Here is a 12,285-nt window from a genome sequence, read left to right as displayed (position 1 = left end):
CTGCATACGACCAGCTGCTTATAGCAGAGCCACGTTTAAAGCGGTGTCGAAACTGAAGCGCTCGCTCGATCGGCGGATCGCTAACGACTCCCGCGTTCGCGGCCGCGCGTTAATGGCGCGCGCCAGCGTCTGGCGCGGCGTTAATGGATTAAAGAATAAACAGTAAACAGACACCGAAGAAGATTTCGCGAGAAAGCGAAGGCGCACGATTTATACGTCACTCAGCGGATGCGGCCTGGGGAGATGGGATGTCTGCGGTCCGTAAATGCGTGTATAGAGTCTCAACCTGGGCGCGTGTATGGAAGTATCCACCATTTTCGCGTCGCCGGCCCCAGGTGTCATTAAACGCAGTTCGTCGACAGTTACGACAGGTGGGGAAATTAGCCGAGCCAGGCGCGCATAATAATACGGCTGGTTCGTTGGGCAAAGCGTCTGGCTCTTGCCCTCGCGCATGTGATGTCTTGAGCCGTGTGGTATAATATGACCCCGACATAAACATCGTTACCTGAGCGGTGAACTGCACTCTTCGTAACAATGTCGCGGTTCAGTTAAATTGTTCGATGTAACATCCCGAAAATGGCACATTGGATTATAAGGGGCACCGTAGTGAAGCGCTCAATATCAGTCGTGATCACGTCGTATTCCTTAACTAAAAGCACGCAATGCGTTTTTGACTCGCTTCCCATCGAAATGCGGGCGCCGATGCTGGGATCGCACCTCCAAAACCTCATGCCCAGTGTCGTTACATTTATTGAATTGCCGTGATGATAAGGGGTATTTTATGCAAAAAACTGCAGAAGAGCTTCGGATTTTTGTTTTAGTTTGCATGCACTGCGTGTCTCTCTCATGGTATAGCTTCACTTTAGTTTCGCGAGGCATAAGTACTTAAGACTGGCGATTCGCTACACATCAGTGCTAATGCACGAAGTTTTCCATGTGATAATAGAATCACTTCTGTTTTTATTTCTATCTATGCTTCAGTTACGTGTCTTCACATTCCGTGAGAGATATAGACGTACGATGTTCTGCATTAAGACGTCATTTTCAATTCCACGTTCAGGACAAAAATGAAAAATCTATTCTGCTATTTCTCGCTGACCATCCGGCGCGTGCCTTATCAGATTCAATACTTAACTGGAGCAGAAAGAACACTTACATTTTCTTTTTGCATAGAGGAGCTGTATATGGCACACCTCCTTCATTTCTTCGTGTCGCTGTCCGTATGCAAAAATACTTAGTGTCCTCTAGGAAGCAGATGAAGAACTAACTTTAATGCGTTGGTTCCTCTCTCATCGCCTGGTATACACACAACAGATGATGCATCTAGTTTATCGTATATTTAGCTGTGTGCCCGTTACCAGTGTGCTGAAATAAGAAAAAAAAAACTACGTATCCTGTGTAACAAGGAGAAACGAAGTAGCCGAAGTTTTTTTCAACTTTGACCTCTTCGTGGTAACCAGTGTATTACAGAATAGCACGCACTATACAGCAGGATGTCCAACCAAGGCGATGAGGAAAAACAAATAAATTCACCGACGATTACGATACCGCCTAATGCGAATTTTAAGCGCAGTTTCGAGTTGACTCAACGCCAACTGTGTTTGACGTTTTGGCTCTCCGCAGTTCTAGTAATGTAACATCCTTTAAATATGGCCACAGAAACTGCCAGCGCTCGAGTGCTACGCACACCACTACGTGCATTACAGGCGTCCCGAACCAAGTGAAACGCCGACAGCCCCGTTGCGGCAAGCGAAGCCAGCCGCAATGGAAGTGCCAGCCCTGCATGCACACGAGATCCGACTGAGAGACCAGCGCGCGTGATGGAGGAAGGAAGCGAGGTTAGAGACCAGTGGCTCGTGATACCGGCAGACTCCGCGGTCGCTCTCTTTCGTTCTCGTTCGCTATATCGGTTACGCCGACGCCAGCCAACGGCGACGCCGCTCAACGCAGGAACGGGCGCCTTAAAGCTGCGCTCTAAAAATTGAAAATATTCGTCATCTAACGTTTTCTGGCCTTTCGCCACCTGTCGCATTCATATTAACGTGATGAATGTTATTTTCCTGATCCCATTAACTTTATTCGTGTATTATCACACCGAAAGCGCCATTTCGTGCCATTCTTCAAAGCCTACAGCGCTCAATATTTCTGTCGCCATAGTAGAAAACGTCTTTAAAAAGTGGAGAACGGACCAGTAGATAACAAAAACACGCAGACACACAAGGAGACAGCAACAAACGCACGTACACTACACAACACTTCCCTCACCATTTTCTGACTTGTCGGCGCCCGCCGTATGGGCTGGCGTGATGCCAGTGATGGCATGAATGGAAACCGCTGTTCGCGTATGTGGGTTGTGTTGCGTTGAAGAGAGACAGTGAAAGAGTGAACTTCGCTCGTCTTCGAGGCCACGAGTTGGACTCTGCATCAGAGAAGCGGCCTTACATAGAAAGGCGAAGAGCATCATCATCTGTGGCTGTATCATACATATAGCGCTGAAGTAATACAGTGCATGTATATTTTTGCTGACCTGCTGAGCATAATGTTTGAAACACCAGAAGCTGAAGAACTCGTACTTGCTGAGCCCTGTCTTCCTTTTTTTTTTCGAGTCAGTACGCGTCTGTGAAAACAATCGAAAGCATACGCAGAATAATAATGCGACCGTCGTCTCCGTCAAACTCAAACGCGTGCACTACATCAGCGTTGTTGTACTTGCGTCTAATCGCTGCAATTAGTGCTGGGTTTTCTCATTCTCCAGATATAACTGGAGTATGCGTGAACACGTACATGCTTCAGACTTATCGCTAAGGACCTTCAAGGCCTACAGATAACAAAACGCCTCACTAACTATTACTGATAAGTGACGTATCAACCGTACACCCGCTCTTAACGTTTTTAGACGTATTCGACTTCCGTTACTTCGCGCGTCGTCGAATTATTATTCCCGCCTTAGATATTTATTTCGCAAAACTGTCACTCCCACATGGCGCTTTTGTAGACGGCAGGCCACTGCGCCCTTCACGTTTCCTTTGTGCTTACAGTTAGACCATACTTCTGCAAGGTACTCCGAAGTATTCAATACGGAAGTGTTTGACAATACATAGTCATACGTGATTTAGACTTCAATGCAGGCAAGAACGCAGAGAAATACTTGAAAAGTATTGCTGCTATCAGCTATCGCGAAAATCTGTAAGAAGTCGATATGTAGACCGTTTTGTAGTCACACGCGACAGAAAGCAGCTGTGAGGTGAAATTAAAGTTGACACAAAAATAATAAAAAGACGCTGCTTCTACATCATAGCTCACGGCTAGCCAAGTAAAATCTGCTTTTACGACAAGAATTATCTCATGGTTTTTAGCATACACGGAGATTTTACTTTGCTGCAATAAGCCTGTGTACACACAGAACAACAACAACAACAAAAAAACCTTCCCACCAGTAACATAAAAGTAAGACAGTCTTTTTTGATAAGAATGCTATGCCACTGAGCTGCCTAAGACTCTTTAAAGGTACGCGCGCCATTAAAATGACGAACAACTTCCCTGCCGCCTTTCGTAGTTTTTTTTTATTGCCCCGACGTTGTGGAACCGCTTGATGGGTGGTGGTGTTCTGAAACTTTGTTCTCGTTATTTATTCCTTTATTTTCTCTATTCCTTATACCATTCACCGGCAACAACAGCAGTGTCAAGACGAGCTGGTAGTTTAGCATATTGAAATCACGCTCAGTAAAATTTTTAACAGTCCCATTCAGCAGTGAGATGTTTTTTTTTATGCAAGTGGTATGATACAAAGTTCTGTGCTGCAGATATTGCTAGGGGGTTTTAACCTTAATATTTGATCGTAAGAACGTGGCTGAGGAGCTTACGTATACGCATCGGAAATGACGTTGACGGGGCCGCTGCGCGCATGACGCTGCCTTTCAGTTCTAAACACGCGCGATTGCACGTCGTTCTGTGTCTTGCACGACGTCGCCGCGCGGAACTGTCTGTTCAACTCAAGCTTACGTTATCATATCCAATCACAGGCACACATCGAAGAAATTATTTCGCAAAGCTTTTCTGTAGGTGGTTCGTGTATTTCACACCTATAGTGTCCGAAGGAAAGAAGATGACTTTTAAGGGCTCGTTTTTCTTTGTTAGACACAATAATAATGAGAACTAACAGACAATAATGCAAGGAAAGTATATGTAGCACGTGCATTAAACCCAACATCTTTATGTTCTGCATGTATGCTTTCTGCAATGCGAAGTAATTATTATATTTGTCCCTGATTAGTAGTGATGTCGATCGGCGGCTGTGGTCTTACATTTGCATAATTGAGAAGCTACGAGATTATCTGTCAACTGCAGGAGCAACAGTTTAAGAGGCCTCTTCCCTCGATTCGTTTGTTCTCGTTCAAGCCAGGCACCATGAAACCAGCGCAGATCGCTTCTTCCCCGGAGGGCCTCTACACTAATTACCCTGGCGCGCAAACTTCCCGCCTTGAAATGCCCCAGCGTAGGAGTTCTTCCTTGATTCTAAACTTTCGTGACTGGGCTGTTAAACAGGGAAGCTGAGTTGAGAGTAGTCCTGCTTCCTGCTTAAACTTTCCAGCTGCTGTTGTAGTGCTTTTTTTGTTTATGAAGGCTGCGGTGAAGGTTACGGCGCACGGTGTCCAAAATACACACGCACGCACGCATGTACAACACACACACACCAACACACACACACGAACACACACACACACACACACACACACACACACACACACACACACACACACACACACACACACACACACACACACACACACACACGCGCGCGCACGCACGCACGCACGCACACATAACACGCACGTACACACGCACAACACGAGCGCGCACACACGCACCGAGAACTAGAGAGAAAGAGAAAGGGAGAAAGGCTCGATATGGTTCCATAAGTATTAAATATTCAGGTTTTCTTTGCGCTGTCATGCAAGACAACACAGACGACGATGTGACAACCACTGTCTGTTTGTCCTGGATTTGCCCTAGAAAAGCTATGAATCGCTATGCACGTATACGAATTTAGTGGGTCGATAGCAGTGTTTGTTGAGAATTTTTGTTAGAACGAGGGAGTGCAGACGTGAAAAGGTCACGGGAGCATGTAAATTACAAGTACACATAACTACTGGTCACAAAGAATTTAACAAGTCACTGTACGGGAGAAAATGAACTAAAAAGTAATGCTATCTTTTCTGAGGGCGCAACCTGGGTGTAAAAGCGTTTTGCGCATAGCAACCATGCCTATGTGATGTATTCGCACGACTGCAAAAGCTATTTCATTGCTGTCGTGGGCAGGTAAAGAAACAGGGCTGACAAGAAGCTTCCATTGCGGTGAAGTACGTGAATTTGGGCGATACAATGTTGATTAATGTGCTGTGTAAGAAGCAAGTAGGCAGGCAGTTATGTGGCCTGTCTACTCAGTAAGTGAAATACGATGAATGAATGTAAGGGCCCCTTTTGTGAGACGTAACTATTTGAAGGCAGGGTTAATTAGGACATGAAAATAGTGAAAGTTACCCGAAGTTTTAATTGCAAATGTAGTAATCACAAGGTAGAGGGACACTAAATTGGGCGATAAAGAACTTGCACCCAGTTGGGAGCGAACCCACAACCTTCGAGTTACGCGTGGGATGCGCTGCAGCAGTGCTAAGGGAGTGGCCACTGAAGTACCAATAATTAATAAATAACTGTACGCAAATATAGTTCTGATAGACGAAATAAAGATTCACAACATACTGGATTAGATAGCAACAAACAGACAGAATGCAAGAGAAAAATTACACCATCTCCCGCTAGAGGGGACCATGAGGCGATGTGAAGCCGAAGCACTTGCACGATCGCGTTCCGTTGGCGTTCGTTGGGCATGCTACCGACCTCGCGTCGTGGAACGCGAAGAGGGACGCTACGCGCGTCGTATTTCCATCTAGCCTGGCCGTTAATTCTCACAGGGCGAGCGGGAACGCGGTCGACAGGCGGGCGTGAGGGGGCAGCGTAGGAGAGGAGAGAGAAGGGGAGCGGAACGCGCATGCGCTCGAGCTCATCGCGGCGTTGCGCAGGAGTAGAATTTCGGCATGTCTAGCCCGCCGTTTCAGAGGAAGAGTGGAAAGGGGGAGGGAGAGGGGTATAGGAGAGGGGGAGGGGAGAGGGAAAGAGGAGAGGGGAGGGGAGAGGGAAAGTAGAGAGGGGAGGGAGAGGGAAGTGGAGAGGGGAAGGGGAGATGGTGAGTGGAGAGGAGGTGTGTGGAGAGGGTATGCGCATGCGCAGTAAGGGTGGTCACGCCGCACACCACCACCACCACCGGATTGAGCTCCGCCTTAAGATACTTCGCATCTAAAATCACACGAAAAGCGCTAATCCGCCTTCTGCAACATGACCACTACCACCACCACCGAAAGCTCACAAATGGTGGGGCTTGCGGTTACACGTTTTATATACTTTGGCGTATCTCGGTACTATGACATGTGTGCAGCTCGACAAAGGCGTAATAAAGTGGGAGTGAATTAATTTTTCATTACGCCCCCTAACGGTTAAACCCTGCTTACTATACCCGTTCCTATGGTGATAGTAACATGCATGCGTTGATTCCTCTCTGGCAGACGGTGACGGGCAACATTGGCGTGCACGCGCTGCCCTCCGAGACGGCGGTGCAGAACGTGTTCGAGGCGGTGGCTCGCGAGCTGTTCCGCAACGACATCTCGTGGGGTCGCATCGTGGCCCTGTACTCGGTCTCCGGAGGACTCGCCGTCGACTGCGTCAAGTTGGGTCACCCCGAGTACGTGTTAGGCCTCGTTCAAGCCCTGGGTCTCTTCGTCGAGCGGGACCTGGCCACATGGATCAGTCAGCAAGGTGGATGGGTAAGGTGCCTTGTACCCCATTCCTGTACATATTTTGTAGAATTTTTGTTTGTTTCTTTCATTCTTTCTTACAATAATAGCGAAAGTTGGGCTAGTTGGTGGTTCATGCTTGGGATGTAAAAACAGCGCAAAATATAGACAAGGACAGTGGAAGAGACGACACCGCGCTGAACTCGCAACTAAACTTTATTGGAAAGTACACGCACATATATCAAGCATTTCTTTCTTTCTTTCTTTCTTTCTTTCTTTCTTTCTTTCTTTCTTTCTTTCTTTCTTCCTTTCTTTCTTTCTTTCTTTCTTTCTTTCTTTCTTTCTTTCTTTCTTTCTTTCTTTCTTTCTTTCTTTCTTTCTTTCTTTCTTTCTTTCTTTCTTTCTTTCTTTCTTTCTTTCTTTCTTTCTTGATGAACATAGAAATGGAAGAAACAAAGCGCATGAAGGTGCCGGGTACTGCTTGTCTTGTGCGGTGCGATTTCGTTGCAAAGTAAACACATGGCATATTGCAATGCTATGCGACAACAATGCGAGTAAAACTGATACAACATTTTGTAAAGCGACGATACCTGCTGATTGTCCTAACAGCTCCACAAGTGCGAAGAATGTCCAAGTCGATGCCCTATGGATTGTAGGTCTAACGATTCTCTCAACTTAATAGCTTAAGGCATGTTCCATGCATGAGCAGTTATTCTTGTGAGATTATTGTGACATAGCGATTCTTTCTCATGTCAAGGTCAGTCAGTGTTATTTCAAATCTATAATTGCAGATTACTACGATGGCACATAAGGACGAGGTGGCACGCGCTTTCGTCATTATATGCCAGCAGTCACACTGCAGCTTCAGTTTAGCTGCTTACATCGCACGTGCAGCCTTACTAAAGTATGTCTATGGCTTCATGTGCATTGCTATAGATTTTGAAATGACATGCCTTAGGTGCATTCTGTTAGCTCCAAACAATATCTGGTAGTCCCTACAAGGTGCCTTGGTACACTTGCGGCTCTGGTTACTTGACTCCAGCTTAGTTGTCCAAGTAAGGCTCCATATATGTTGTATTTACATCGCGCACGACTTAAAATTTTCTCAAGTTTCTCAATTCGCTTTGATAAGTGAAGCAGATAACTCGACGTCAAATAATCGCATGGTTATGTTTGCCTTTCTAACTATGTAGACATCCAGGACGTTCAGGCTCGATATGCGCAACATGCCTTATAGCATGTTTCTCTATATGTACGCTTGCCTCCTGCATTAAATTTGCTTCGTTGTATTGCGTACAAAACGCATGATGCAGTGTTATCGCGGAAAATTTGCAATTGTTTATTCACATCCAAGGCGAGTGAATATACAGAACGAAGCGGGTCAGAGGGGAGGAGCCGCCGCACATTTGCATTATTAAGAATGCAAAAAGAAAAACTGTAACTGTAACACATGTCCCAACACATTAAATCTGAAAAACGAAAGCTTTCATTTTTTGTAAATTAGTAACTGGGAGTGTTTATGCAATTGTTCTCGCTTCTTTCGATGTAGAATGCCTCGATCAGTTCACTTGTCTCGTCGATTTTCCTTGTGTGCTGTCATATATTCGTGCATAATCTTTTTTTTAATCAACGTACCAACTAGCATCTCAGCCTGTGTTACTAAACAACAACGACAGCAATGAGCTCCGCTATCGTAGCCGCTGTCTCCTAGCAGTATAAGCTCGCGGATAATTTATTATGCCCTTGCGAAGAGAGAAGCGAAGATGCGCTGAGGATTCATACTACACGATTCTAAGACGACGTTTGAATGGCAGTCGCCGTGCCAAGAGGAAGCATTTGGCTCGACAGATGTTCGGATCAGCGTGATGCGCCCTGCCACGTATGCTGACATGTTTGACGGGGGAGGTGGGGGGGGGGGGGGGAGGCGTGTAGTCCTCCAACCAACTCTCTGCAGGCTGGCTGGACTTCCAAGTCGAGTGTTCAGTAATTTGAAGCTTTGGGCAGGCAGGAGGCTTATGCTAAGTACACGTTAGCACTATTGCACGCGAGCTCGATCTTCTATATGCTTGACCATGGAATAGAGTAAGCACTGAGCCTTTGAGCCTTTGTCCTATGTGCACTTAACCTTGGGTTGACTCTAGACTTGGTTATGCGTATGTCACTTATCAGAAGCACTCGTCCTTGTGTTGATCTTTTTTTGACCCCGTGTTTTCGCGCAAATATTGTCAAGAGGGATGTTTATATACAGTTCGCGGGCGTATGCACAGCGGTATCGTCGTGCAATATCGCGTTACCAGGTGCATGTGCGAAGCAGCAAGAGAGAGAGAGAGAGATACGAAGAGGAAAGGCAGGGAGGTTAACCAAGCTTTGGCTCGGTTGGCTACCCTACAAGGAAACGTGCATTATGTATGACAATGTTTGTCTTCCTCGCTGACCGGTGTATATCCCCTTCAGGCGCAACATCCACATATGTGGACGCAACTTGTTTTTGCCAGTTTTTTGGACTAGCCGGAAAGAAAGGGCTATATACATTGCGCATAGCATCAATTGAACCTTCTGCATGGTCAACGTGCCTTGACTTAACCTCAATGTGCTAAGTATGACAATAACCGATCACTTTGGTGAAGGCACTACGATGTTAGACGGGTTGTTCGACGTGCCGCATTCCAGGACCAACGTCATAAGTATTATTTTTCTCCGCACGAAATGAACGCAACCAAAAACAAATTGCGCATGCATTTTAAGCCAACAATTTCCTTATTCTTGTATAAAAATGGAACATGACTGACTGCTGAGTAATTAAATATTCAATTATCCTCTAATTAAGATTAATTAGCAAAACTCACAAACAACAGCATATTACTTTATTTTCTTTCTTGGAATGTAATATTGAGTGCCTTAGAATTACGTTGTGCGAATTTGAGACATTTGCAGACAGTGCATCATAATTCGCGCCTGAAGGGGATATTTACCAACGTTTCTCTCTCTCTCTCTCTCTCTCTCTCTCTATATATATATATATATATATATATATATATATATATATATATATATATATATATATATATATATATAATTAGCGGTTGCTCAGAAAATTCTGCCGAAACCCGGAAAACGGCAGCGACTTCTCTGATAACTAACAATACGTTCAGTCTTGTTGTGTTCGGGGTGCGAAACTTTTTCGAAATAGAGGACAGGCACAGTGACTCTGTGTATTGACAAGTCGTTGAGAAAGCTGCAGAAGGGTTGACGTTTGAGCCTGCTGGGACATACTTGTGACGCATTCTGACGAGTGCATAACGACGGCAAAGGGAGAGACACGGTCTTTTGTGTCCCGTCGTTTTGCACTCCTAACGCTAAGTCGCGTGGAACAAGGTATGTCGAAAAATCCTAATAAGGCAGAAGTACAGGTGGAGACGGAGGCTTGAAATGATGGGAAACCGTTGAACAGGGAATGTAGCGGAAGCAACATTTCAACAAGTGAAATTGTCTTCGATCGTGAAGGCAGTTGCTGCCTTCCTTAACGACGTGTTTTCCTGCCTTGACGAAGACGAGTCTACTTATAGAAACATTGGCTTCAACGACATTCTCTGTTAACGATTTCTCATCAAGGTATGTAAAAGTACGTTGTTTTCTGTTGTTGGAGCCAATGGTTATAGAGGATTAACGACGGTCTGCAAAAATCTGCAAGGCGGCTTTCCTGCAAGTTTCTTTTCTTTTCCTAACCAAGCACTCTCTTTCACAGACTGCTTTTCTCTCTCGCTGTGCTTCTGCAGCTCCTAATTCCAGTGATGGTACGCGAACACCACAAATGCTTCTTTTCAAAAATTACTATGTGACTTTAAGGCCTCATTTCTTTTTATTACGTGGTGTTTAGGAGATGTTAGCGCTTTTGTGTGGCACCGGCTACTCCCTTTCACAGATTATGATACGTGATAATCACAGCAACGAAAAGAAAAAACACGCAAAAGAGCACCTAGGAAGTGTTCATGTAGGTGCATTCACATAGATGCACGAAAAAACAAAAAAGAAAACACAGTCCCGTCACATAATACTACAGTGCACATGAAATGCAGTCAGGCCCCATTGTTGACCACCAGCGCACGCAAGGTAAACGAGGAACCTGTCGTTCGGGGGACGCACTTTCATTGGAACTGGAAGCGGCAAAAGCACAACCAGCAAGAAAAGCACAGTGTGAACGAGAGTGCTTGGTAGACAAAAAAAAAAAAAAAAAAACCTTTGCCGGAAAGCCGTCATGCAGATTCTTGCAAACCGTCCATTGTCTTCGCGACAACGGGGCCTCCTGCCGATGACAGTGCTTCGAAGAGCAGTGGTTTCGAGTAGTTGGCGTTGCGTTTTTCGTTAAGATTGTGCAGCGCGAAGCAGGACGGACAAAGAGACGACGAAGACGAGCGCTCGTCCTTGTAGTCTCTGTATTCGTCTAGCTTCATGCTGCACAACCTTTGTAGAAGACAGTGCTTCTTGTGCTAACGTTGGCTCTAGTGACGTACTTTGATCTGCAATTTGTGGTAATGTAAAGCCTCCATTTCCCCTTGAACTTTTGATTTGTTTGAAGTGGTCTTTCGAAAAATCTCATGCAGTCTGTCTGTAATATGTAGCAACATGCCAGTAGACAGATTACATATCCAATTAATACGCGATGACATAATCGTTTACCGTTGTGGTACGTATGTTGTTGTGGAAGGGCTAATCACCTTTTTTTACAGTGAAACCTGTTACCAGATCACAACGGGAGAGGTGTAGCTAACCGCCGCCGCCGTCCGCCGCCGCCGGTGTCGGTAACCACTATCGCGCAAAATAAAAAAAAATGAAATAAATGAAAAGCTATTCCGGACCGTAGGGGATTTGAACCCGGACCCTCTTCTTGGCAGTCGAGGAATCTTCGACAGAGCCACGCTGCTGCTTGAAACTTCCTCGCGAAAATACCCTATACAGACGTCATGTCGGGCAAGGAATCGCGTTAACATATGTAATATAGCTTGGCAGAAGAGTAAAATAACAACCTAGCGTCACACAATGCTGATTGCGCAACGAGTGTGTGGCTTAAAGCTTCCCACTCACAACAAAGTGCTCAGCCAAAATTCTTCATCGTCATCAGCCGCAGCATCAACAAAGTGCACATAATGTCTTACAGATATGGAGCTGGTATCTCGCTTATCGCAGGAAAGACGAAGAGTGACATTTCCGGTGCTCCCCTACTTCACACTAATTATAATTTATGGCGTAGTGGGTACCCTTAATGTGTACTTGTATTAGTGGCCCCAAGAGAGTTTGGAACGGGCTCTACGAAGGCCGCTCTTCGAGCTTTCGCTGTGTCTATGCTGCGCGTTGCGCGCAGGTCTGGCGATGTCTTTTTTTATGGTGCGGAAAAGCGGAAGGGATGCTGGTTCGTCGCGATGCTTTAGCAATCCTAGGA

At 45.6% G+C, this 12,285-nt stretch overlaps 1 protein-coding gene across 1 annotated transcript in view; it reads left to right on the top strand.

Annotated features, from left to right (window-relative positions):
• Positions 1-12,285, top strand: part of LOC119386905 (bcl-2-related ovarian killer protein) — a 198,641-nt gene that overhangs the window by 135,908 nt on the left and 50,448 nt on the right. The window contains exon 2 of the mRNA XM_037654181.2: positions 6,621-6,878. Coding sequence (XP_037510109.1) covers positions 6,621-6,878 — 258 coding nt within the window. The remainder of the gene's footprint in view (positions 1-6,620; positions 6,879-12,285) is intronic.

This window comes from Rhipicephalus sanguineus, chromosome 3 (assembly GCF_013339695.2).
Source record: "Rhipicephalus sanguineus isolate Rsan-2018 chromosome 3, BIME_Rsan_1.4, whole genome shotgun sequence".
Classification (NCBI taxonomy): Eukaryota; Metazoa; Arthropoda; class Arachnida; order Ixodida; family Ixodidae; genus Rhipicephalus; species Rhipicephalus sanguineus.
This window is presented reverse-complemented; position numbering and strand designations above follow the sequence as displayed.